The sequence below is a fragment of the Equus asinus genome, chromosome 15, assembly GCF_041296235.1.
Source record: "Equus asinus isolate D_3611 breed Donkey chromosome 15, EquAss-T2T_v2, whole genome shotgun sequence".
Taxonomy (NCBI): Eukaryota; Metazoa; Chordata; class Mammalia; order Perissodactyla; family Equidae; genus Equus; species Equus asinus.
Window position 1 is genome coordinate 51104208 of NC_091804.1, and position 27293 is coordinate 51131500.

Here is a 27293-nt window from a genome sequence, read left to right on the forward strand (position 1 = left end):
GATGTTGTATGTAAAACTTCATTGCCAAGTCAAACGTCACCTAGATTTTCTTCTGTGTTACCTTCTAGAACTTTTATGTGAAAATGGAGAGGTTCATGTCTAGATTCATTTTTGTGCATGTGGGTGTCCAGTTGTTCTAGTACCATTTGTTGAAAAGACTATCCTTTCTCCATTGAATTCATTTGCTCCTTTGCATAAGAACAGTTGCCTATATTTGTCTGGGTCTATTTCTGGGCTCTCTATTTTGTTCCATTGCTCTGTCTTTCACCAATACCACACTGTCTTGATTACTGTAACTTTATAGTGTCTTGAAACCAGGTAGTGTCAGTCCTCCAACCTTGTTCTTCTGCTTCAGTATTGTGTTGGCTTTTCTGGGTCTTTTGCCTTTTCATATAAACTTTAGAATCAGTTTGTTGATACCCACAAAATAACTTGCTAGGATTTTGATTGGAATTGCATTGAATCTACAGACAAAGTTGGCAATATCTGTCAATTTAATTAGATCTTCTTTGACTTCTTGATAAAATTGCTTATTAGTTCCAGAGTTTTATTTATTTTTTTAATAGATTTTTGGGTATATTCTACATAGACAATCTTGTTAGCTGTGAACAAAGACAGTTTTATTTCTTCCTTTCATTCTGTATACCCCTCCACCCCTTTTCATGTCTTATTGGATTAGCTAGATCTTCTAGTACAATGTTGAAAAGAAGTGGTGAGAGAAAACATCCTTGCTTTACTCCTGATCTTATGGGAAAGTATATAGTTTCTCAACATTAAGTATGATGTTAGCTGTGGGCTTTTTGTAGATGTTCCTTATCAAGTTGAAAAAGTTCCCCTCTATTCCTAGTTTGCTGAGAGTTTTCATAATGAATAGGAGCTGGGTTTTGTCAAATGCTTTCTTTTTTTATCTGTTGATAAGATCATATGATTTTATTTCTTTAGCCTGTAGATGTGATGGATTACATTGATTGATTTTTGAATGTTCAACCAGCCTTGCGTGCCTGGAGTAAATCCCACTTGATCGTGGTATGTAATTCTTTTTATATATTGTTGGATTCAACTTGCTAATATTTTGTTGAGGATTTTTGCATCTATGTTCATGAGTGATACTGGTTTATACTTTCTCTTTCTTGTAATGTTTTTGTCTGTTTTGGTACTAGGGCTAGAGGTTTATCAATTTTATCATCCTTTTCAGGAAACTAGCTGTTGGTTTCATTAATTTCCCCGACTGATTTCTTGTTTTCAGTTTCATTGCTTTCTGCTCTACTTTTTAATTACTTCTTTTCTTCTGCTCACTTTGGATTTAATTTACTCTTTGTTTGGATTTGTAATTTACTCTATCGATGGTGATGCTCTAGGCTGGGAATGCCTGAGGTGCTTTTCTGGGCCTGTATTACTGGTAGTGAGCCCCACAGACATTCCCTCCCACCCCACTACCGGGGCCAATATTGCGGCTGGGCTGTCCCTTGTGGTTCTTATTATGATCGTAGGATGCACTTCAGCTAAAACCATGAGGGAACTCTGAGGAACAAGATTTACTACTGGCAAGTCCAAGGGCCACACAGTGAGGTCACTGGGGGAGGGGTGTGTGGGGAGAGAACTGAGGTCTGAGGATGGGGTGTCTGGGGTTTCATGGGGTCACTCATTATTGGCAAACTTGAATCATAAGGGCAGGAATTACCACACGGGAGACTGGAGGCACGGTCACTCAGGCCCTCAGTCATCTTGGTTGCCCAGGGTTTCCTGAAAGAGGACCTCCTCGGGTGTAGGGGGGCTGGTTCCTCAGTTTCAACTGATTGACTTTTCTCCTCTTTATGAATTATATTTTCCTCCTTCTCTGTATGCCTGACAATTTTAGATGGGAGGCCCAACATTGTGAATTTTACCGTATTGAGTGTTACATTTCGTATTCTTATAAATATTCTTGAGCTGTCTTCCAGGACACAGTTACTGGGAAACAGTTTCAAGTCTTTGATTTAAGTGGGGTCTGAGCAACGACCGGTCTGCGGCTAACTACTCAATGTCCTATGAACCAAGAGCTTTCCAGTCTTTATGTCTCTTGAGATGTCTTCAGTTGTCCGTTATGGAGACCCCTATGCAGATCAGGGGGACAACAGGAAACTTCGCGGGAGACAGTGTAGACGAGGCCTCTCGGAGCCGCGTTTCCCAGGGAGAGGGGTCTGTTCAGGTGCAGGCGCGGGAGGCGGGGCCCGGCGGGGGCTCCGGCCACTCTGCTGTCCCTGGCCGGCAGCCACCCGACCCTCCCTTGGCACGCCGGCCTCCTTCGTGTCCTGCCCATCTCGGCTCGGACGTCCCTTCCGCTCTCCCAGCCACCGCCGCCCGTCACCGTCCATCGCCCGGGCATTCGCACCCTCCTCACCCGTCGGCCCTCCAGGAACGTCCCTTCCACAGAAGGGGCCCCGCCTGCCGTGCTCACGGCTGGGTCCTGGCTCGCGGAGGGGCGCCGACCTAACCATCCTCACCGCGGCAGGCCCTCGACCTCCGCATTGCCGCAGAGCGCAGCCAGCGATCAGGCCCGGACAACACGAGCAGGGAGCGCCGGCGGGGCCCATCCGCGGCACCGTTGCCGCTTTAAGGGCCGGGCCGGGGCGCACGCGCAGTCGAGCCAAGGCGCGCGCAGGCGCAGTGGGGGCGGCGGGTGTTTACGGCGGCGAGGTCGGAGCGGCGAGGGGGCCGCAGACGGCGAGGGGCCGAGGAGCTGCAGGCCGCGGCCGGGCGGCCCGAGGTAGAGCCGCCGCTTCCGCCCCGTGCCCCGCGCCGCTCGCCACCCCCGCCCGGCGCTGGCGCCTGGAGCCCCCCTCACCGCTCCCCTCCCCCCGCTCCCTCCCCGCATCCCCCTCCCCCCGGGGGCGTCCCCCTCTCGTCCCCCTCTCGTCCTCCCTCCCCGGGAGGCCAGTCTTCCCCGCGCGCCCGCCCGGCCGGGCGACCCCCTGGGCGCTGCCTGCCTGGGACCTGCAGCCCTGGTTTTCCAAGCGGGAACACTTGCAGTTGGCCCCGAGCGAGTCGCGTTCCGAGGTCTCACAGCGTCTGCCCTGGGCCTTTGCAGGGGCGGCAGGCTGTGCAGGAGGAGTTGGCCCTCCCGAGCTGGCGCGGAGCGCTGGGCTTGGGTCTCAAGCGGTGGGGCCGCACTGGCGTGGCGTCTGTGTCTTGTTTGCTTTTGCGCAGGATGCGGCCCTGCAGTTGATGTTTGCGCCTCGAAAAAGTCATTTAAATCTCTGCCTTTCCCCTTTGCTGCGGTGCCTGTGTGTGTTTTCTTTGTTCTTTTTGACAAAGGAGTGAGTAGACTCGTTCAAGAATTAGTGGAGGCATTCTCCTTTAAACAGCTCAGAGCTTGCAGCTCTGCTTTTGGGGGGACGCTTAGGGAGAGGGGGCCTCAGAGGCGGCGGCTTTCAGCGCCTGAGGCCGGTGCCTAGGTCCCTTGGACTAGCCCCTGCTTATCCCTGGCCTGGGACATCCCTGGGGTTGGGGGGCTCCAGGTTCTGAGAACGTGTCTGTATCTGCAACTCTAGTTGTTAGAAAGCTTTCTGTGAGTTTAATATAAATTATCTGCATCCAACATGTGTTCCACTGGTCCGGCTTTATCAGGCCAGTGAATAGTGTATACATGGCAGCCTTTCAAGTATTTTGAAAAACTCCCTTTGCATTCCTGTAAGTGTTCTGGTTTTCAAGATAAGTCTCAGGGTCTCCCATTATTCTGTGGAAGGTGTGGTTTTGAGTCCTCCCCAGCTCATCATCCACATGAATTACTTTGTACATGAGAAGTGACATCCAGGTTGGAACGTGGCCCTCTACGTGCAATCTGACAAACCCAGTGTAGACTGAAATGGTGACCACGTTGTCACAGCTTCATGCTGTGTTGACCCAGCCACAGTCACAGCCTACTCAGTTGTCATCACGAGGCAGTCTTCCTCACTGCACCCTGCAGGCAGTTTTGGAAGGAGGTTGTCCTGTTGGCCTGTGACCAGCTACTGCACATAGCGAGGTGTATTGAGGTTTGCAAAGTATGATCAAGTGCAACATCCAAAAAATGATTTGCCATTACTTTGAAAAATTGGATTTGAGGGGCCAGCTGGTGGCATAGTGGTTAAGTTCCTACGCTCCACTTCGGTGTCAGTGGTTAAGTTCCTGCGCTCCACTTCGGTGTCAGTGGTTAAGTTCCTGCGCTCCACTTCGATGTCAGTGGTTAAGTTCCTGCGCTCCACTTCGGTGTCAGTGGTTAAGTTCCTGCGCTCCACTTCGATGTCAGTGGTTAAGTTCCTGCGCTCCACTTCGATGTCAGTGGTTAAGTTCTTGCGCTCCACTTCGGTGTCAGTGGTTAAGTTCTTGTGCTCCACTTCGGTGTCAGTGGTTAAGTTCTTGTGCTCCACTTCGATGTCAGTGGTTAAGTTCCTGCGCTCCACTTCAGTGTCAGTGGTTAAGTTCCTGCGCTCCACTTCGATGTCAGTGGTTAAGTTCTTGCGCTCCACTTCGGTGTCAGTGGTTAAGTTCTTGTGCTCCACTTCGATGTCAGTGGTTAAGTTCTTGTGCTCCACTTCGATGTCAGTGGTTAAGTTCCTGCGCTCCACTTCAGTGTCAGTGGTTAAGTTCCTGCGCTCCACTTCGATGTCAGTGGTTAAGTTCCTGCGCTCCACTTCGATGTCAGTGGTTAAGTTCTTGTGCTCCACTTCGGTGTCAGTGGTTAAGTTCTTGTGCTCCACTTCGATGTCAGTGGTTAAGTTCTTGTGCTCCACTTCGATGTCAGTGGTTAAGTTCCTGCGCTCCACTTCGATGTCAGTGGTTAAGTTCTTGTGCTCCACTTCGATGTCAGTGGTTAAGTTCTTGTGCTCCACTTCGGTGTCCTGGGGTCTGTGAGTTCAGATCCCAGGTGTGGATCTACACACCCCTCGTCAGGCTGTGCTGTGGTGGTGTCTCACATACAAAAGAGAGGAAGCTTGGCACAGATGTTAGCTCAGGGATAATCTTCCTCAAGGAAAAAGAGGATGATTGGCAACAGATCTTAGCTCAGGGCCAATCCTGCTCACCACCTACCCCCCCCCCCCCCCAAAAAAAAAGGATTTGACTGGATTGTAGATCTAGATCTGGTTTGGCAAGGGTATCTTTGAACCTATTATTGGTGTTTTTGGTGGCATTACAACTGATCACATGGGTGGTCAGTACTAAGCAGTGATTGTCTCCATTGGTGAGGGTGTGTTAGATGACCAGGCAAAGTTAATAATAAGTGTCAGACCCTGCAGATGGTCACATGCATCCTACCAGTGGCAACAGATAGGGTTACCCCATAGTTATTTAGTCTGTCATTTTGACAAAGATTTGTCAATATGTTATGTGGTAAAGAATGTTGCTCCCCTGAGAATTTTTAAAAGCTGCATTTGGTGTTAGGAAAAGAACACAGGCGTTTGGCCAGATATTCCTGGGTCTAATTCCAGCCTTCTCCTCACACATTGGTGTACGATCATGAGCAAAATAACTGCCCAGTCCCAATTTACCTCATAATGTTGTGAAGCCAAAATGAGGCCATGACTGGCAGGTGGTGCCTGCACAAAGGTTGTAGCTAGTTTTACTAAAAAGCTAGCCTTTGTGTATGGAATAAATTTTCAAAGTGGAAAATAAGTGATAGGTACTTAGCAGAAAATGAAACATACCCAATATATAGTTTGTGTTTGCCTTCTAAAGATAGAATGATGGTATTGAGATGGAATGATAGAACACTGTGTACCTGCATCTGGGTGAAGAGGTGGCTTTCAGACTCACCATGGAGGATGGATGTGGTTTTAGGCTTTTTCCTAAATAGACCCTGAAGCAGCCAAATGCAGGTCCTCTTCTAACCATTGACCCAGATTTTCAGATGACTGTCGTAGACCAGGGTGCAGACTTCAGCCTCAGAACTGACTGGCTTATCTAAGATTAAACTCGACCTCATTAGCGCTTTATCCCATGTGGCTAAATTAACTGGCCATGGACTATAATCTAACAAGGGCTCTGAAACAACTTAAAATGGGAATGAAAATCTAATAATTGGACCATCATAATGATTTGAAAAGCCTCTTCGGGGGGCCGGCCCAGTGGTGTAGCGGTTGTTTGCATGTTCCGCTTCTCAGTGGCCTGGGGTTCGTTGGTTCGGATCCTGGGTGCGGACGTGGCACTGCTTGGCACACATGCTGTAGCAGGCGTCCCACATATAAAGTAGAGGAAGATGGGCACGGATGGTAGCTCAGGGCCAGGCTTCCTCAGCAAAAAAAAAAAAAAAAAAAAGAGGAGGACTGGCAGTAGTTAGCTCAGTGCTAATCTTCCTCAAAAAAAAGAAAAGCCTCTTTAGCTCTAAACTCTTGATTATGAAGATTAACTGTCCAACGATAAAATGAAAGAGTGTTTGTATTAAGCCCCACCTTTCACATGTTTTGTGTACTCGCAAGAAGCTGAAGATTCATCCATTTGGTTGTGATTTTCCTTCCTGGGAAAACCTCTCCCACCACAATTGCCAGTTGTGTACATGGGTGTGTGTATGGAATCTCTCCCCCCAGTGTTTCTTTATGATTCTCCTTCTGCTGTTAGAAATCCAGAAGATCGTGGGGGGGAAACGCAAGTATAAACTTTGTGATAATAAAGTTACAAAAGGTTATTATGGGAGTTGTCAAGATTGAAAAAATGTGTCAGTCTTTGTGAGACTTTGTGTTTTCTTTTTTTCCTAACAATTTATATCAGATGTTTTGTAAAATGTTACCATTTTATGTGAAGTAAAACCATTGTTTGGAAAAAGTTACATGGGGTAAGTATAAAATTGGAAAAGATTTTTGCAGTTTTAGGAAGAGTGAGGCCTCTCCAAACGGAAAAGCATTTTCTCTTGGTGTTGGCTTGTGGGGAACACGTGCCGTTACTCTTTCTTCTTGAAGGCAGTTAGGAAGAAGGTAAGAAATGGGCTTTTAATCTTAAGAGCAGGAAAGGTGGTTGGCATACACTTCAAAAGGGCGTGTGGGAGTTCTAGCGGCAGCTCCTCCTGCTTCTAAACTTCAGCTTGAAACAGATGTTGTATTTGTTACGATAAGGTATTTGTCACAGACGTTCTATTGGGGAAGAGAATTTTGCTGATGTTCTTCCTTGAAATTTGTATATTAGAATATTCAAATCGAGAGATTGAATGGGTTGCTTGACTTGATGTTTATGTGTATGTAGGGGTGTGGAGTTGACAGATAAAATATAGGACACCAGTTATATTTGAATTTCAAATAAACAATGAATAATTTTTTAGTATTTTTTGTTTACCTGAATTTCAATTTTTTTTGCTTTTAAAGTTTTATTTACAAAAAAAGATCTGCAACACTTGAAATATTCAAAGAGAAGTTGATACTGGAATGATGTTTTAGACATATCTACTCTTTTTTCATGTTTACATTAAATGATTTTGCCATATGTGGATATGTTGCTGTTAAAACAGATGTATATTCAAGATAATTTTAATCCTAAATACTTCACTTTCTAAATAGATGACTTTTAGCAAAGTATTGAGTTCATACTTTAATGGTGTTCTTAAGTTGTCAGATATGTTTTAGGTATCTCAAGTTCATGTGAATTCAGTCAGTATTATAAATTACAAATTTACTTCTGCATGGATATAATTGAATTTCAGATTTGACTAGGGTTTTTTTCCTTCTGAATCTGGCATCTTTGCGGGTGGGTTGGGGTGGGTGGGTGTTGACAAAATGTATTCCATCTGTATTATTTCCAGAATTCAGAATTTGAAATTGGTATGGGTTTAGAACTTTTATTGTTCTCCTCTTACCTTTCATGTAAATAGCTCTTTTTAAAAATGTTTAATTGCAGTCTTGCTTGCGTGTGATCTTGAAGATGGGGGGGGCCGTGAGTGCTGGTGAAGACAACGACGAGCTGATAGACAATCTGAAAGAAGCACAGTACATCCGGACTGAGCTGGTAGAGCAGGCTTTCCGAGCTGTCGATCGTGCAGATTATTATCTTGAAGAATTCAAAGAAAATGCTTATAAAGACTTGGCGTGGAAGCATGGCAACATCCACCTCTCGGCCCCGTGCATCTACTCAGAGGTGATGGAAGCCCTGGACCTGCAGCCTGGGCTCTCGTTCCTGAACCTGGGCAGTGGCACTGGCTACCTCAGCTCCATGGTGGGGCTCATTCTCGGTAAATCTGGAGAGTCTGGGAGAAGAGTCTGCTGGCATGTTTCCTTTGTAGGGACTGTGTCTGACTGTCCTTGGCCTTCCCAGCAGCTTCCTGGTGGTGTCACACATAATTACTGGTGGGCTGGGGAAGGGAGGGCCCAGAGCTCTCTGGAGGGACCTCTCTTGTTCGCCTTCCCACCTGCACCTCCACCGTCTGTTCAGCACGCCCTCCTTCTAGACAGCAGAGCACCTAGAGAGTTGTGTAAATCTGGACCTCACGGTGATTTCTTGATTAATACAGTCACTCAGCTTGCCTGTCACTCTGTGTCTAAACTGAGAATAATTAACTTTTAAGTCCTCTGGGGGTTCTTCCAAGCAGTTTTTGGTTGTTGTTTTAATACTAAAGGAGTTAATACCTGTAAGTTATCTATTCTTAAATAAATTCCAGGGATGGGAGGGATTTCATAAGTTATCTTATTTGAAGCCCATTAGCCTATTTTCCCAGATAAGTAAGCTGTGAGACTACATGGGTATCTGCCATTTTTAATATTCAAACAACAGTGTCAGATGACTGGGGATTGATTTAATTCCTGCTTTGTGTAAAATGTGATGTTGGGTAAAGGCCTGCGTTACTCTGAGTGAGGTGGAGGGTTGTGGAGGAGTGATGGGGGTGTGCAGAGAGGACGTGCTTGGAGATCGCTCGGAAGAGGAAGCAGGGAGGGCTGCCTTCTGCTGAGTGGGTGGTGGCCGGGCACGGGCGCGGGGTGTCTGTACATTCTGATGTCGGAACTGACAGGATTTGCTAAATATCAGGAATGTCCACAAAGTCCTGGCGTAAGTATCTTGACATTGTTGTCAAGTTAGAGTGAGATTCTGAATTTTGGAGACTTCTGGTGAGAATGGTTCACAAGTTGCACACCAGTTGTTAGCATGCACGTCACACATTGTTTCTTTGTGGTTGTTACAGCCACTTTAGACAGTACTAGCAGTAACAGTTGATTTTTGTGGATATGCAGTGAAATTTTTGGTTTCTTTAGAAGTTCATATACTTTGGAATTTGGTGAAGTTTTGAGACTCTGATCATTTGACTTTAGTCTGTTAATTGCTACCCTCAAATTTTTAAATGTGTAGGTTTTTTTCTTTTTTTTAAGATAAATGCATTTTGAACTTAACTTGTCTTGGATTGAGACTACTTTTTGAAGAGAGTCCAGATTATTTATCAGTCTGGAATTCGTGATTTGTAATTCCCTCCGCAGGAGCTGAAACACTGGAGGAGCTAAGGATAAAGTGATATTTGTGGGGGAAGGGGGCTGGATTATCAAACTGACTGGATTAGAAATGCTATTGAAAAGAACCGAAGTGCTTAGGAAAAGATGCCTTAAAGTAAGCCTGAGATGACCTGATGCGCTTGGCATTCCCAGCAGTTATGAAGAAACAGCTCACAGTTTGATGTTGCTGTTCTCTGTTCAGAGGCCCCTGTTTACTGGGAGTAGCGTTAGATGTCGGGGGAGGGGAGAGACCCGAAGGAAGGAAGGCTGTTTTCGGCTGTAATGGATGTTGCGCACTGCTGTGATACCTTTGAAGGTGGTAATTTGAGAGTTTTCTTTCACAGATAGATGTCTCGGATCGGCATGGAGAAGGCTGCACGCACTGGACTGTTATCTCTTTCCAGATGCCGTGTGTCCTGGGCCTCCCTCTCCAGTTTATTCAGCCTTAACACTTCTTTGTGCAAATCCTTGCAGAGGCGAAAACCTCGTTGGCCTCCCAGTGCCTGCAAATGTGAGGTCTGAAGTGCATCTGACACAGAGGTCCTTACTCTGACCCCAGCTGCCTTTCTGCTGGCTCTGAACTTTGTCCCTTTTCCGCCACGTTCTTTGCTCATTATGTGGGCTCCCCTCCTTCACTGGAGGCTCTCCTTTCCTGTGGTTCTCATCAGCAAGGGGAGATACAATACCTGCTTCAGGGGTGGGGACGCATGCACTCACCTACTTGAAAGTGCTGTGTGAGTGCAGGGGGAGCTGCTTCCTGGGGGCCTCTTGGGTCCAGATTCAGCGAGTGTCCTGGGTGCCGCCATCCTGACCCCCATGTCCTCCCTGCCCCTTTAGTCATCTTTTCATTGGGGTGGTTGGGGGATATGTGTTAGTAGTCTGTTTGGATTGCTGTCCAGTATTACTTTTCTTGCAAATAGGAACTATGTCCTACCTCTAATATTCGAGTTAACTGCTTAATAGGTATTTGATAAAAGGTGAGGGGCTAATGAAAATATGAGTGGGAAAATAAGGGCAGGTTTCTTGGTCTCTGGCACAGTGCTCCCGTGCCAGAGAGCAGTGGGAATTGAAGTCAGTGACTTGGCAGAGGTCTTGAAGTTGGAGTAGTTTGGATTTGATGTTGTAAGTAGTGATAGTGTGACTTGTCAAGTAGGGTATGTTTTGATGAGAGAATATTTCAGCAGCAGCTCTGTGTGTGAAGGATGTTGAGGAAAGAGAGTATCAGGTGGGTCATCCAAGTGGAGGACAGGGTGGCCTTGGCCTAGGGTGGTGGCTGTTGTGCTAGGAAGGGACCAGATAAAGCCAAGTGGCAAAATGCAAAGATGTGGACTCACATATGGTTGCTTATTTACCAGTATTTCTGTTGGAGTCTAAAGTTGAGTGCTATACTGTGATTTTAGTTTGTATGTCTACTAAATAAAGTCCTACATGCCCTGTTGATGTTCATGTGCATATTTAAAAAAACTGGAGTATAAGTTATCGATGGTAACTGAACCAGTTGTTGGTCGTTGGTTTCACTGGAGCTTGGTGAATTTTTGTGATGTATCCAGCTCCATGTGAACACCACCCAGACCAAGATGCAGAGTAGCATCAGTGCACCAGAGGCTGCCTGCCTGCCCTCGGGAGAGGACCCAACCCGCTGTGTCCAGGAAGCTGAACACTGTTCTGTCCTCTTCAGCACAGATGAGTGCTGCCCATTTGATCTTTGTATAAACGGATTCCCAAACATGGAGATTCACCTAGCCATTTGTGTCGGTAATTCTCACCCAGACTTAACCTAGAGGCAGATTTATATGGAGGGAGCTCTTTCCTCCTTAAGTGGGCTCCCAACTTTCCTCACAGCTTTATTTCCACTTACTGATCAATTTCCTTTGATATAAAAAATGTTTCATTGTGACTGGAATTATAGTTTTATTTTAATGATGATTAAAACTTTTTTTATTGAGTTCTTAATAGTTTGCATCATTGTGAAATTTGAGTTGTACATTATTTCTTGACTGTCACCACATAAGTGCTCTTCACCCCCTGTGCCCATCCTCCACCCCCCTTCCCCTGGTAACCACTGAATTATTTTCTTTGTCCATGTGTTTGTTTATCTTCCACATATGAGTGAAATGATATGGTGTTTGTCTTTCTCAGGCTGGCTTATTTCGCTTAGCATAATTCCTTCCAGGTCCATCCATGTTGTTGCAAATGGGATGAATTTGTCTTTTTTCATGGCTGAGGAGTAGTCCATTGTGTAAATATACCACATCATCTTTATCCAATCATCGGTCTATGGGCACTTGGATTGTTTCCATGACTTGGCTATTGTGAATAGTGCTGCAATGAACATAGGGGTACATATGTTACTTTGGATCGTTGATTTCAGGTTGTTTGGGTAGATACCCAGTAGTGGGATAGCTGGGTCATATGGTATTTCTATTTTTAGTGTTTTGAGGAGTCTTCATACTGTTTTCCATAGTGGCTGCACCAGTCTGCATTCCTACCAGCAGTGTGTGAGGGTTCCCTTCTCTCCACACCCTCTCCAACATTTGCTATTTTTAGTTTTAGTGGTTATAGCCATTTTAAGAGTTGTAAGGTGGTATCTTAGTGTTGTTTTGATTTGCGTTTCCCTGATAATTAGTGATGTTGAACACCTTTTCATGTGTTTATTGGCCATCTGTATATCTTCTTTGGAAAAATGTCTGTTCATATCCTCTGCCCATTTTTTGATTAGGCTATTTGTTTTTTTTGTTGTTCATTTGTGTGAGTTCCTTATATAGTATGGGGATTAACCCCTTGTTGGATATGTGATTTGCAAATATTTTCTCGCAATTGGTGGGTTGTCTTTTTGTTTTGATCCAGGTTTCCCTTTGCCTTACAGAAGCTCTGTAGTCTGATGAAGTCCCACTTGTTTATTTTTTCTTTTGTTTCCCTTTTCTGAGAAGACATGGTATTCGAAAAGATCCTTTTAAGTTCGATTGAAGAGTGTACTACCTGTGTTGTCTTCCAGGAGTTTTATGGTTTCAGGATTTTTGTTCAAGTCTTTGATCCACTTAGAGTGTATTTTAGTGTATAGCGTGAGATAATGGTCTACTTTCATTCTTTTGCATGTGGCTGTCTGGTTTTCCTGATACCATTTATTTTGGAGACTTTCCTTTCTCCATTGTATGTTCTTGGCATCTTTGTCGAAGATTAGCTGTCTGTAGATGTGCGGTTTTATTTCTGGGGTTTCAGTTCTGTTCCATTGATCTGTGTGCCTGTTTTGTACCAGTACCATGCTGTTTTGATTACTGTGGCTTTGTAGTTAGTACATTTTGAAGTCAGGGATTGTGATGCCTACCAGCTTTGTTCTTTTTTCTCAGGATTGCCTTAGCAATTCGGGGTCTTTGGTTGCCCCATATGAATTTTAGGATTCTTTGTTCTATTTCCGTGAAGAATGTCATTGGGATTGCATTGAATCTGTAGATTGCTTTGGGTAGTATGGGCATTTTAACTATGTTTATTCTTCCAATCCATGTGCATGGAACATCTTTCCATTTCTTTATGTCATCATCGATTTCTTTCAATAATGTCTTACAGTTTTCATTGTATAAGTCCTTCACCTCCTTGGTTAAATTTATTCCTAGATACTGTATTCTTTTAGTTGCGATTGTAAATGCAGTTGTGTTCTTGAGTTCTCTTTCTGTAAGTTCATTATTAGAGTATAAAAATGCAAGTGATTTTTGTAAGTTGATTTTGTACCCTGCAACTTTACTGTAGTTGTCAATTATTTCTAATAGTTTTCCGATGGATTCTTTAGAGTTTTCTATATATAAGATCGTGTCATCTGCAAACAGCGAGAGTTTCACTTATTCACTCCCTGTTTGGATTCCTTTTATCCCTTTCTCTTGCCTGATTGCTCTGGCTAAAACCTCCAGTACTGTGTTGAATAAGAGTGGTGATAGTGGGCATCCTTGTCTTGTTCCTGTTCTCAGAGGGATGACATTTAGTTTTCCCCCATTGAATGTGATGTTGGCTGTAGGTTTGTCGTATATGGCCTTTATTATGTTGAGGTAATTTCCTTCAGTCCCCATTTTGTTAAGAGTTTGTATCATAAATGGCTGTTGGATCTTGTCAGATGTTTTGTCTGCATCTATTGAGATGATCATGTGGTTTTTATTCCTCATTTTGTTAATGTAGTGTATCACATTGATTGATTTGTGGATGTTGAACCATCCCTGTGTCCCTGGTATGAATCCCACTTGATCATGATGTAGATTGCTGTATTCAGGTTGCCAAAATTTTGTTGAGGATTTTTGCGTCTATGGTCATCAGCAATATTGGCCTGTAGTTTTCCTTTTTTGTGTTGTCCTTGTCAGGCTTTGGTATCAGAGTGATGTTGGCCTCATAGAATGTGTTAGGAAGTGTTCATCTTCCCTAATGTTTTGGAATAGCTTGAGAAGGATAGGTATTAAATCCTCTCTGAAAGTTTGGTAGAGTTCTCCGAGGAAGCTATCCGGTCCTGGGGTTTTGTTTTTTGGGAGACTTTTGTTACGGTTTCAATCTCTTTCCTTGTGATTGATTTATTAAGGTTATCTATTTCTTCTTGATTCAGCTTTGGGAGGTTGTAAGAGTCTAAGAATTTATCCATTTCCTCTAGATTGTCCATTTTGTTGGCATATAGCTTTTTGTAGTATTCTCTTAGAATCCGTTGTATTGCTGTGGTATCTGTTGCTATTTCTCCTCTTTCATTTCTAATTATATTTATCTGAGCTTTCTCTATTTTTTCCTTGTAAGTCTGGCTATGGGTTTGTCAATTTTGTTCATCTTCTCAAAGAACCAGCTCTTTGTTTCACTGATCCTTTCTACTGCCTTTTTTGTTTCAATGGCATTTATTTCTGCTCTGATTTTTATTATTTCTCTCCTTCTGCTAACTTTGGGCTTTGTTTGTTCTTGTTTTTCTAATTCAGTTAGGTGTAGTTTGAGATTGCTTATTTGGGATTTTTCTTGTTTTCTTGTTAAGGTGAGCCTGTATCACAATGAATTTCCTTCTTAGTACGGCTTTTGCGGTTTCTCATATGAGTTGGTATGGTATGTTTTCATTTTCATTTGTCTGCAGATATTTTTTGATTCCTCCTTTAATTTCTTCAATGATCCATTGGTTGTTCAATAGCATGTTGTTTAGTCTCCACATCTTTGTCCCTTTCTCAGTTTTTTTCTTGTAATTAATTTCTAGCTTCATAGCATTGTGACTGGAAAACATGCTTGTTATTATTTCAATCTTCTTAAATTTATTGAGGCTTGCCTTGTTTTCCAACATATGATCTATCCTTGAGAATGTTCCATGTGCACTTGAGAAGAATGTGTATTCTGCTGTTTTTGGATGGAGTGTTCTATATATGTCTATTAAGTCCAACTGGTCTAGCTTTTCATTTAATTCCACTGTTTCCTTGTTGATTTTCTGTCTGGATGATCTTTCCATTGATGTGAGTGGAGTGTTGAGGTCCCCTTCTATTATTGTGTTACTGTTAATATCTTCTTTTGGGTTTGTTAATAGTTGCTTTATGTACTTTGGTGCTCCTGTGTTGGGTGCATAGATATTTATAAGCGTTATTTCTTCTTGATGGAGTGTCCTTTGATCATTACACACTGTCTCTCTTTGTCTCTCTCTCTCTTTTTTTTTTCTAAAGATTTTATTTTTTTCCTTTTTCTCCCCAAAGCACCCTGGTACATAGTTGCACATTTTTAGTTGTGGGTCCTTCTAGTTGTGGCATGTGGGATGCTGCCTCAGCGTGGCTTGATGAGCGTTACCATGTCCGCGCCCAGGATTCGAACTGACGAAACACTGGGCTGCCTGCAGCAGAGTGCGCGAACTTAACCACTCGGCCACGGGGCCGGCCCCCCTCTTTGTCTCTCTTTACCTGTCTTATTTTGAAGTCTACTTTGTCTGATATAAGTATTGTGACACCTGCTTTCTTTTGTTTGCCATTAGCTTGGAGTATCATCTTCCATCCCTTCACTCTGAGCCTGTGTTTGTTGTTGGAGCTGAGATGTGTTTCCTGGAGGCAGCATATTGTTGGGTCTCTGTTTTTTATTGGAGAATTCAATCCATTTACATTTAGGGTGACTGTTGATATATGAGGGCTTAATGCTGCCATTTTATCACTCGTTTTCCAGTTCTCCTGCATTTCCTTTGTTTCTCGTCCTGTGTATTTTGGTCTACCAATTGAATTATGTAGTTTTTAATGTTGTGTTTCTTTGTTTTCTCCTTATTTATTATTTGTGTCTCTGTTCTGCTTTTTTGTTTGGTGTTACCATGAGGTTTGTATTCAAATCTCGTAGATAAGATCGTCCATTTTCTGATGGCCTCTTATTTTCTTAGACTAAACTGATTCTGTCCCTTTCCTCCTCCCCTAAGTTCTTTTTCTCTCATCTTATTCTATCTTGTGTTGTGAGTTTGTGATTAAAATGACAAGATTATCTTTGTTTTTGGTGTTTTCCTTCCCTTTTTCTTTAATGCTATTCTTGAGTATTTTCTATCTTGCTCTGATTCTGTCTACCTATTTATCTCCTTACTCTCTGCTTTGTAACCCATTTCTCCCTTTGTTTTTCAGGTATGAGGGCCTTCTTGAGGATTTCTTGTGGCGGGGGGTCTCGTGGCTACAAATTCCCTTAGCTTTTGTTTCTCTGGGAAAGTTTTTATTTCTCCATCATATCTGAAGGATATTTTCATTGGATAGAGTATTCTTGGCTGAAAGTTTTTGTCCTTCAAAGATTTGAATATGTCGTTCCAGTCTCTCCTATCTCCTAGCCTGTACGGTTTCTGCAGAGCAATCTGCTGAGAGCCTGATAGGGGTTCCTTTGTAGGTTATTTTCTTCTGCCTTGCTGCCCTTAGTATTTTTTTTTGTCATTTACTTTTGCCAGTTTCACTACTAAATGCCTTGCAGTAGGTGTTTTTACATTGGCAAGTCTAGGAGATGTGGAAGCCTCTTCCACATGGATTTCCATCTCCTTCTCTAGGTTTGGGACATTCTTTGCCATCATTTGTTTGAACAAGCTTTCTGCTCCATTCTCCTTCTCTTCTCCTTCTGCAATACCTGTAATTCTTATGTTGCATTTCCTAATGGAGCCAGATATTTCTCGGAGACTTTCTTCATTTCTTTTTAGTAGTATTTCTCTTTCCTCCTCTGTCTGGAGCATTTCAACATGTCTATCCTTGATTATGCTGATTTGCTCCTCTGTGATGTCCACTCGAGCATTCAGGGAATCCATGTTTTGTTTTCTCTCTTCCATTGTGTCTTTCATCCCCAATATTTCTGATTGATTCTTCTTTATAGTTTCAATCTCTCTTGTGAAGTAGCTCCTGAACTCGTTGAATTGTTTCTCTACGTTCTCTTTTACCTCGTTGAGTTTTTTGATGACAGCTATTTTGAATTCTTTGTCATTCAGATTACATATTTCTGTGTCTTCAGGACTGATTTCTGGGTACTTGTCATTTTCTCTCTGGTCTGGAGATTTAATATGATGTTTGATACTGCTAGAGGGCATGGCCCTGTTTTTGTGCATGGTTTTATTTGGTCGCGGTTAACCACCTATTGCCACTGGGTGTGGGTCAAGCACTGCATATTCTGAGCTCTCTGCATTCCACCAGGATCCCAGGCACTGAGCTGGCACTGGGCGGTTTGTGGGAGGGGCGCTTTCTCCTGTGTGCTCTCTGGGTTTTCTTGCTCTGCCCTCGCTGTCTGCTCTTCTGGGGTTGTTGGCTTGATGAGGTCACCCCCACGTTAGCTTTCACCTTGGTAGGGGCTTGCCCCTAGGCTGCGAGGTATCTCAGGGATCTTTGATGTTCCCGAGGACGAGTATCCCCTCCCCCGTTCCTTCCCTCTCGGAGGCTGCATGTGGTGCCGGATCCCAGTCTTTTGGGGAGGGAGCGAAGTTTTCTCTTACCCTGTCCCACCTGCCCCAAGGGGGGCTCCAGCCTCTCTGCCCTCCATCATATGGCTGCGTGGGTCTCTCTGACGTCTTTTGTGTTGTGTATGGATGTCCTCTGTTGGAGTGTGAATATCTTTTTCGTTGTTTGGTGGAGGGGAGAGATTACCAGGAAAGCTCACTCCTCCGTGATGCTTGATTAAAACCTATTTTGTCCAAATTATTAAAATGCTCACATCTAGGGGCTGGCCAGGTGGCATAGAGGTTAAGTTCAGCATGTTCCACTTTGGTGGCCAGGGTTTGTGGGTTCAGATCCTGGGTGTAGACCTACACCACTCATCAAGCCATGCTGTGACAGCAACTCACATACAAAGTAGAGTAGGATTGACACAGATGTTAGCTCAGGGCTGGTCGTCCTCAAGCCAAAAAAAAAAAAAAGAAAAGGGGAAGATTGGCAATAGATGTTAGCTCAGGGTGACTCTTCCTCAGCAAAAAAAAAAAAAAAAAAAAAAAAAAAAGCCCATATCTGACTGTTTGGGGGTATCTTTTATGGAAAACAGGCCTGTGTCCAGTTTCACCTGCGAATACATGTTTCTTCCATTCATTTGTAAGGCTTTGGCTTCAGACCTTGACTTTTTACATTTTCAAATGATTCTTTTAAAAGTCTGAGAGCAGGGAGACACAGGCTTTGGAAAGCTGTGGAGTCAGCAGTGTTGTAGAAATGAGTATTTAAGACGTGGTTAGTAGAGGGTACCCTGCGTGTGTAAAGATTAGCTGGGTGATTTAGGCCCAGTAATGTGTTAAGACTTCAAAAACTTGTGAATTTTGTAATTATATGTGCTAAATCAGATGCGTTGCAATTGATAAAATAGAAATAAAGAGTAAGAGTTCTCGCCCTACTTCTAAAAGTTTTCTTTCTTGAAACCTTTTAGGTCCTTTTGGTGTAAACCATGGAGTGGAGCTTCATTCAGATGTGATAGAGTATGCAAAGCAGAAGCTAGACTTCTTCATCAGGACAAGTGAGAGCTTTGACAAGTAAGATCAAATACTATCCATTGGTCAGTGTGTGAATTACAACTTAGACTTTTGATTAGCTGGAAAGAAATCAGTTTATTAGTGTTCATGTACCAGCAAGCACGGTTAAACTGTGGCAGGAGAATCAGGGATGTGTATGTTTCTGTTCTGATTATGTTTTAAATGTCTTGTGTTTTTAAGGGCTTTAAGTTTTTTAACTGTTATACCTAAGTAAAGGTAATTTTTCACCAGTGTAATAAGAGAAGGAAGTAGACTGTTAATTTTGCTCAAATTTCATGTTTCCAATAGAGACAACGTTTTATCACCTAATTGTTTCTAAAAAGAGAATTGTTGCATTTGTCTTTAAACGTATATATAACTAGCTCTTGCCATTTTAAAATAAGGCATTATTCCTATTTAAGGGATTGAGATTTCTAGGAAAAACCTCATTGTTTGCAGGTCTTGAATAAGATAGTGAGTTACAGAGACAGCGAAGACAGTGATGGCTGGAGCCTGGATGATTTAAGCTTGGACCGTGCTTATGATGCTCACTTTCATCATATTTTGTTTGGAATTTCTAGGGTTCGATTTATTCATAGTATAATTCTTTTTGGAATTCTGGCGTCCAGCTTCTGGTGCTGTAAATTGTGTTACATTGCTATGGAATTTTACAGTGAAAACAGCCTGTGGTTAACATAGATTTACTATGTAGACATATTACATGTGATATGTTTAGTTATGGAAAACATTTGTTACTTCCAGGTTTGACTTCTGTGAACCTTCCTTTGTTACTGGCAATTGCCTGGAAATTTCTCCAGATTGTTCTCAGTATGATCGGGTGTACTGTGGGGCTGGTGTGCAGAAAGAGCATGAAGAGTACATGAAGAGCCTTCTCAAAGTAGGGGGGATCCTTGTCATGCCGCTGGAGGAGAAGGTCAGATCCCTTTGTAACTGACATTTTTGCACACTTAACTGTTTGCCACGATCTGTTCTAGGAAGTCTACCTGTACTCTTCCCTGTAGCCCTTGTAACAATGCCTTCCATTTCACAAATGAGGAAACAAGCAGGAACAGGTCGTAAAGACAGCCTAGGTGCCCACAGTGGCTCAGTGGGCATCCCAGAGTGAGCACGGCAAGCACTTCCCCTCCTCACCTCCCTTCTCGCGCCTCCTCCTCCCTCCTCCACAGCTGTGCTCTGATGCTGGTTCTGCTGTTAGAATTATTACATATGAAAAGTATTAGAGTAATTCCATTCTAATTGTTAGTCTAATTGTGAAATTCTGTGATGCTGAGTGTTGTATAGGAATCCCTCGCATGGTAGGAATCTTGTCTGGGCCTGCTGTTTGGCCACGCGTGTCTCTGTGTGTTTTAGATAGTGTTTCGCTGGGAAAAACAAATTGTGGTAAATGAGCAGAAGAATCAGACATGAACTGGTCATCAGGAAGAACACCTCAGTCACGACAACTAGGAAAACAAATTATAGGGGCCGGCCTGGTGGCTCAGCAGTTAAGTGAGCACGTTCGCTTTGGCGGCCCGGGGTTTGCTGGTTCGAATCCCAGGTGTGGACATGGAACCGCTTGGCAAGGCATGCTATGGTAGGTGTCCCACTTATAAAATAGAGGAAGATGGGCACGGGTGTTAGCTCAGGGCCAGTCTTCCTCAGCAAAAAAGAGGAGGATTGGCAGATGTTAGCTCAGGGCTAGTCTTCCTCAAAAAAAAAAAGAAAAGAAAACAAATTATAAAAATTAGGAGATTGTGCATTTTTGTGCACTTTTCTACAGCTTTTAAATGTTAGCATTTAACTTATTTTGTTCGAAAGGTAATCATTTATTTTAAAAAATCCAGAGGATATGGACATTAAAAACTCTGGTGACTGTTAGGGTGTGATTGTGTAGTACTTTCTCTTAGTTCGTACTACTTTTTCAAAAAGGTTTATTGTACAGATGGTTTAGAACTTACAATGTTTTACTTAAAAGAGTTCCTGAATATAATTTTAAGTCATTTAATGTTCCACATCGTCGTTTTGGTGCGTTTGTAGTGCCTCTCGAGCTGTGGACTGCAGTGTATTGTCTTGCTCCTGTAATTGGATGTTAGGCTGTGTGTAGTTTCCACTATTATTTGCTATTATATAAAGACTTTAGCGAGTATCTCTAATTAAAAAAAATTTTATCCATAAATGTTCCAGTATGTATCTGGAAAAGATAAGGGCTCTGGTTTTTAAAACATCATTACAAAATCATTATCAGCCTAAAAAATTAATAGTGATTTCTTAATATCTTCACACGTCCAACTAGTGTTAAAATTTTCCTTATTGTCTCAAAATTTGTTTTAATAGTTTGTTTGGATGGGGCTCCATTTAAGGTTTATGTATTACATTTGGTTGATGTATCTCTTCTTTTTTAATCTATCAATTCTTCTTTCTGTTTTACTTTTTCCTTGCAATTTGTTGAAGAAATCAGGTGATTTGTCTTAGAGAGTTTCTTAGAGCCTGGATTTGGAGGTTACGTGTCTCTTTGGTAATGCTTTACACACTCTTCTTCCCGGGCTCTGGATTCCCTATAAATTGGTAGTTGGACCCAAAGACTTGACTGGGTTTGGGTTTAATCACATTGGTGGTGGAGAGAGGGTGTGAGCGTGAGGGGCGTGCCTCCGGGGCTCTAGTGTGCTTCCCCCGTGCAGCACGTCGCTCTGGTTGTCTGTTCTTCTGACGCCCGCAGTGTGATGGTAGTCCTGCTCCATTCTTTCGTGGGGGCTGCAGAATCATACATTCTGATGCCATCGTTTCTCTTCCTGTGGTGGCTGGAGTGCTTAGAAAAGGAGAAACACCCTCAGTAATTACTTGGTTTCCCTGAGGTATACTTTATAGAGAGAGGCAGGGTAGATTCTGATTCTTAACCTTTATCAGTTTTCTCAGTAATTTATTCTCTAGCATCTGGCAAAGGTGGTGACCAGTGAGTTTTATTTGATTTTTAGTGTCAATATGAATTCATGGATTTTAATGGTCGTATGATCCTTATTGAAGCTCAGATTGTCCCATCTTGGCCTGTGGGTGCCTCTTCAGCTTGGCTCTTGGGCTCTGATACAACCTCAGTAGTCTCTAATAACTTTGTTTCTCTCTGGTATGAAAAGATGTTCTAGACTCATTTCGTATATTTTTTTTTACCACAAACTTGGAATTAACTATTTTTGAGGATCCCTGTTCATTTTCAATTCAATGAGAATTGGGTGTTTAGAGACCACAGTTGGGGCCTTTGGGATAATCTTAACCTTTACCTGTGTCCATCATCTCCAGGTGCAGTCTCAGAAGCAGGAGTCTTGATCAAAGACTCCGTTTTCACTTTGGCAGCTGCCCTTTCACAGGCAGTGCTCTCAGCAGTGCAGATGAGGAGCCCTTGCTGACGGTCCCACCTGTTTTTATTTTTTTTACTTGGTTTTTTAAAAAAAATTTTTTTATTGAGTTAATGATAGGTTACAATCTTGTGAAATTTCAGTTGTACATTAACGTTTGTCAGTCGTGTTGTAGGTGCACCACTTCACCCTTTGTGCCCACCCCCCACCCCACCTTTCCCCTGGTAGCCACTAATCTGTTCTCTTTGTCCACATTTTTAAATTCCTCATATGAGTGGAGTCATACAGAGGTTATCCTTCTCTAACTGGCTTATTTCACTTAACATAATTCTCTCAAGGTCCATCCATGTTATTGCAAATGGAATGATTTTGTTCTGTTTTACAGCTGAGTAGTATTCCATTGTATATATGTACCACATCTTCTTTATCCATTCATCTGTTGATGGGCACTTAGGTTGCTTCCACTCTTGGCTATTGTAAACAATGCTGCAGTAAACATTGGGGTGCATAGGACTTTTGGAATTGCTGACTTCAAGCTCTTTGGATAGATACCCAGTAGTGGGATAGCTGGGTCATATGGTAGTTCTATTTTTAATTTTTTGAGGAATCTCCATACTGTTTTCCATAGTGGCTGCACCAGTTTGCATTCCCACCAGCAGTGTATGAGGGTTCCTTTTTCTCCATACCCTCTCCAACATTTGTTACTATTAGTTTTAGATATTTTTGTCATTCTAATGGGTGTAAGGTGATATCTTAGTGTAGTTTTGATTTGCCTTTCCCTGATGATCAGCGATGATGAGCATCTTTTCATGTGCCTATTGGCCATGTGTATATCTTCTTTGGAGAAATGTCTGTTCATGTCTCCAGCCCATTTTTTGATCGGGTTGTTTGATTTTTTGTTGTAGAGTTGTGAGAGTTCTTTATATATTAAGGATATTAAGCCTTTGTCAGATATATGACTTGCAAATATTTTTTCCCAGTTAGTGGGTTGTTTTTTTGTTTCAATCCTGTTTTCATTTGCCTTGAAGAAGCTCTTTAGTCTGATGAAGTCCCATTTGTTTATTCTTTCTATTGTTTCCCTTTTCTGAGAAGACATGGTGTCCGAAAAGATCCTTTTAATACTGATGTCAAAGAGTGTACTGCCTACGTTTTCTTCTAGAAGCCTTATGGTTTCAGGTCTCACCTTTAGGTCTTGGATCCATTTTGAGTTTGTTTTGGTGAATGGTGAAAAAGAATGGTCAATTTTCATTCTTTTACATATGGCTTTCCAGTTTTCCCAGCACCATTTGTTGAAAAGACTTTCTTTTGTCCATTGTATGCCCTCAGCTCCTTTGTCGAAGATAAGCTGTCCATAGATGTGTGGTTTTATTTCTGGGCTTTCAATTCTCTTACATTGATCTGTGCACCTGTTTTTGTACCACTAGCATGCTGTTTTGATTACTGTAGCTTTGTAGTATGTTTCAAAGTCAGGGATTGCGATGCCTCCCGTTTTGTTCTTTTTTCTCAGGATTGCTTTAGCAATTTGGGGTCTTTGGTTGCCCCATATGAATTTTAGGATTCTTTGTTCTAATTCTGTAAAGAATGTCATTGGGATTCTGATTGGGATAGCGTTGAATCTGTAGATTGCTTTAGGTAGAACGGACATTTTAACTATGTTTATTCTTCCATTCCATGTACATGGAATGTCTTCCCATCTCCTTATGTCGTCATCCAGTTCTCTCAGAAAGGCCTTGTAATTTTCATTATATAGGTCCTTCACTTCCTTAGTTAAATTTACCCCGAGGTATTTTATTCTTTTTGTTGTGATTGTGAATGGTATTGTGTTCCTGAGTTCTTTTTCTGTTAACTCATTATTAGCATATAGAAATGCTACTGATTTATGCAAATTGATTTTATACCCTGCAAATTTGCTGTAGTTGTTGAGTACTTCTAAGAGTTTTCCAATGGATTCTTTGGGGTTTTCTATATATAAGATCATGTCGTCTGCAAACAGTGAGAGTTTCACTTCTTCCCTTGCTATTTGGATTCCTTTTATTCCTTTTTCTTGCCTGATTGCTCTGGCCAGGACCTCCAGTACTATGTTAAATAAGAGTGGTGATAGAGGCATCCTTGTCTTGTTCCTGTTTTCAGGGGGATGGCACTCAGTTTTTGCCCATTGAGTATGGTGTTGGCTGTGGGTTTGTCATATATGGCCTTTATTATGTTGATGAAGTTCCCTTCTATGCCCATTTTGTTCAGAGTTTTTATCATAAATGCCTATTGGGTCTTGTCAAATGCTTTCTTTGCATCTATTGAGATGATCATGTGGTTTTTATTCCTCAGTTTGTTGATGTGGTGTATCACATTGATTGATTTGCGGATGTTGAACCATCCCTGTGTCCCTGGTATGAATCCCACCTGATCATGATGTATGATCCTTTTGATGAATTGCTGAATTCTGATTGCCAAAATTTTGTTGAGAATTTTTGCATCTATGTTCATCAGTGATATTGGCCTATAGTTCTCTTTTTTGGTGGTGTCCTTGTCAGGCTTTGGTATCAGCGTGATGTTGGCCTCCTAGAATGTGTTAGGAAGTGTTCCATCCTCCCTAATTTTTTGGAATAGCTTGAAAAGGATAGGTATTAAATCCTCCTTGAAAGTTTGGTAGAATTCCGCAGGAAAGCCATCTGGTCCTGGGGTTTTATTCTTTGGGATGTTTTTGATTCCTGTTTCAATCTCTTTCCTTGTGATTCGTCTGTTCAAATTGTCTGCTTCTTCTTGAGTGAGCTTTGGGAGATTGTAGGAGTGCAAGAATTTATCCATTTCCTCTGGGTTATCCATTTTGTTGGCATATAGTTTTTCATATTATTCTCTTATAATCCGTTGTATTTCTGGAGAGTCTGTTGTTATTTCTCCTCTTTCATTTCTGATTTTGTTTATTTGAGCTTTCTCCGTTTTTTTCTTTGTATGTCTGGCTAGGGTTTTGTCAATTTTATTTATCTTCTCAAAGAACCAGCTCTTTGTTTCATTGATCCTTTCTACTGCCTTTTTTGTTTCAATAGCATTTATTTCTGCTCTGATTTTTATTATTTCTCTCCTTCTGCTGACTTTGGGCTTTTATTTGTTCTTCTTTCTCTAGTTCAGTTAGATGTAGTTTAAGATTGCTTATTTGGGATTTTTCTTGTTTGTTAAGATGTGCCTGTATTGTGATGAATTTTCCTCTTAATACAGCTTTTGCTGTATCCCATATGAGTTGGTATGGCATGTTGTCATTTTCATTTGTTTCCAGGTATTTTTTGATTTCTTCTTTAATTTCTTCAATGATCCATTGCTGCTTCAGTAGTGTATTGTTTAGTCTCCACAACCTTGTGCCTTTCTCAGCTTTTTTCTTGTAATTAATTTCTAGCCCTATAGCATTATGATTGGAGAAGATGCTTGTTATTATTTCAATTTTTTTAAATTTGTAGAGGCTTGCCTTGTTTCCCAAAATATGGTCTATCCTTGAGAATGTTCCATGTGCACTTGAGGAGAATGTGTATTCAGCTGTTTTAGGATGAAGTGATCTATATGTGTCTATTAAGTCCAATTGTTTTAGTTTTTCATTCAGCTCCACTATTTCCTTGTTGTGCACGAGGTCAGGTGGCTAGTATGAGATTTCCTGAGCTCAGGATGCTGTTTATTACAGCAAACTGTCCAAGACAGAGGAAAGCAGTAAGAGGAACACGGAGCCAAACTGGATTGAAGGAGAGACGAGCCAGGGCAGGACAGGCTGTGCATACTCCTGATCACGACAATCCTGATGGTCCCACCTGTTTTATTTCTGCAGTTTTTGGTAGGTCACAGTGTATGAGAGGGCTAGACGTCTCCATCTGTGCTCTTCTTTCTCACTCGGAATATTGTTTTAAATATTCAAAATATTTAAATAGTCCTGTGACCTGTTTAGGCTGTTCGGAGACTGGCACAGAACACCCGGGAGGGCCGTGTTGTCTAACTGGGTCCTTCTGGTACTCCTTATACTATGATTCATGAGAAATGTTTGGATGACCATGCTGCAGTGTGCTGGTCATGTGACTCCGTGTGTGGTGGGCTGGCGTCCCTGGGAAGCTCATGTCGTTTCAGTGTGCGTCTCCCCAGCATGCGGGTGAGCGCCTGCGCCCCGTGCGTGGTCGTCTTTGAGGAGGGCACAGCGGTGCTGTAGTGGTAGCTGTTCCAGGCGTGGTTGTGAGTTGTTGCAGGAAGGTCTTTTTTGTGGTTCCCATCCTCCAACTGCAACACCCAGGATTCAGTCTGGGTTGAAGCACTGAGGGTGGTTGTGTACGTCTTGATAAATTTTACTTTAGAACAGATCCCTCTCCTTGCTTCTCCCCCAACGTTGACCGTTTTGGAATCCGAGAAAGTTGTCTCGTCAGAGCCCCACGCTCCTTGTCTGACTGTCTCCTCTTGTCATTCTTTAACTTCTTTCATACATCTTTCCTGTGAATAGCAGTTAGTTCTAGAGGCTTGAATATATTCAAGCTAAACATATTTGCAAGATTATTAATGCATTCTGTGTACTTCATGTCACATCACCTTAGGGGCCCATGTTGTCATGTTATTTCATTGTTAGTATATCTGTGTTTTTTTAGATTATATATAGGAATGATTATATTTAAATATAAGCTACCAGTAGCTGAATCTTTTGAATATTCTCTTTTTGTCTTTGGGATAGTTGACTAAGATAACACGTACTGGTCCTTCTGCTTGGGAAACCAAGAAGATTCTGGCTGTTTCTTTTGCTCCTCTGATTCAGCCCTGCCACTCAGAGTCAGGAAAATCAAGATTTGTCCAGTTACGTGAGTACAAAGATCCTTACTTATCTTTTAGATCTTTTTAGTCTCATTAGAATGTGAAGGAAAACTAAATCTATAAGGAAAAATTTAATACTAAAGAGCATTTTCCCCTCCACTGAAACTTTAAAATCCTACAAGTGATTTTTAGGTATTTACAATATTGTAATCTATTTTTAGCCTATTTTAGGTTATTTTAGCCTTCTTTTAAATCTACAGACAGCTGTTGCTGGTTATACCACTGAAAACAGAGGTCCACATAAAAGGGGGTTAATTCTCTTGTGTGGAGAGATCTTAACGGAGAGAGCTAGCTCAGGGCTAACCCTCTGCTCCCTGTGGCTGCCTTGTGGGTGCACATTCCAGCCAGTCTGCTGGTGTGTGGGCGGGAGGCTTACTGTGGACCTTGTTCTGCTCAGCCTGTGTCTTTCACTCCTTCAGGATGTAGATCGAGCAAACAGCTAACATCAGGCCAGTCTTCATGTAGATGTTGTTTTATAATTTAAGCAAAAATTCAGCAGTGAGAACTGCAAATAATTTTATTTAAAATAAACTCTACTCTATTATTGAAGAAGTAAATTATTTAGAAAATTTGGCAAATGCAAAAAAAAAAAAAAAATAGGAAGGAAAAAAACTAACCGTAATCCCACCACCCAAAGATAATACATGTTGATGAATTCCTTCCAGAATTGTTTCTTAGTTTGTGAGGAATCGTTACTTGAACAGTGTTGGTCTGCCTTGTTCTCTCTGAAGCGCAAGTTATGTGAAATACACGTGGTCCTTGAAAGGTGATCACGGAGGGGCTGAGAGGGGTCAGGGA

At 42.2% G+C, this 27293-nt stretch overlaps 1 protein-coding gene across 4 annotated transcripts in view; it reads left to right on the forward strand.

Annotated features, from left to right (window-relative positions):
- Positions 1-2625: 2625 nt before the first annotated feature.
- The window catches only part of PCMTD2 (protein-L-isoaspartate (D-aspartate) O-methyltransferase domain containing 2), a 29488-nt gene continuing 4820 nt past the window's right edge, over positions 2626-27293 (forward strand). Inside the window, exons 1-5 of one of the 4 annotated variants that reach the window (XM_014849038.3) lie at positions 2626-2746; positions 7840-8170; positions 18243-18345; positions 19087-19258; positions 26359-26482. In XM_014849038.3, the coding sequence (XP_014704524.1) occupies positions 7864-8170; positions 18243-18345; positions 19087-19258; positions 26359-26482 (706 nt within the window). In that variant the 5' untranslated portion in view covers positions 2626-2746; positions 7840-7863. Of the gene's footprint in view, positions 2747-6786; positions 6927-7839; positions 8171-18242; positions 18346-19086; positions 19259-26358; positions 26483-27293 lie in introns of those variants that run through there. The other 3 variants (XM_070486346.1, XM_014849037.3, XM_070486347.1) reach the window with 3 other exon arrangements.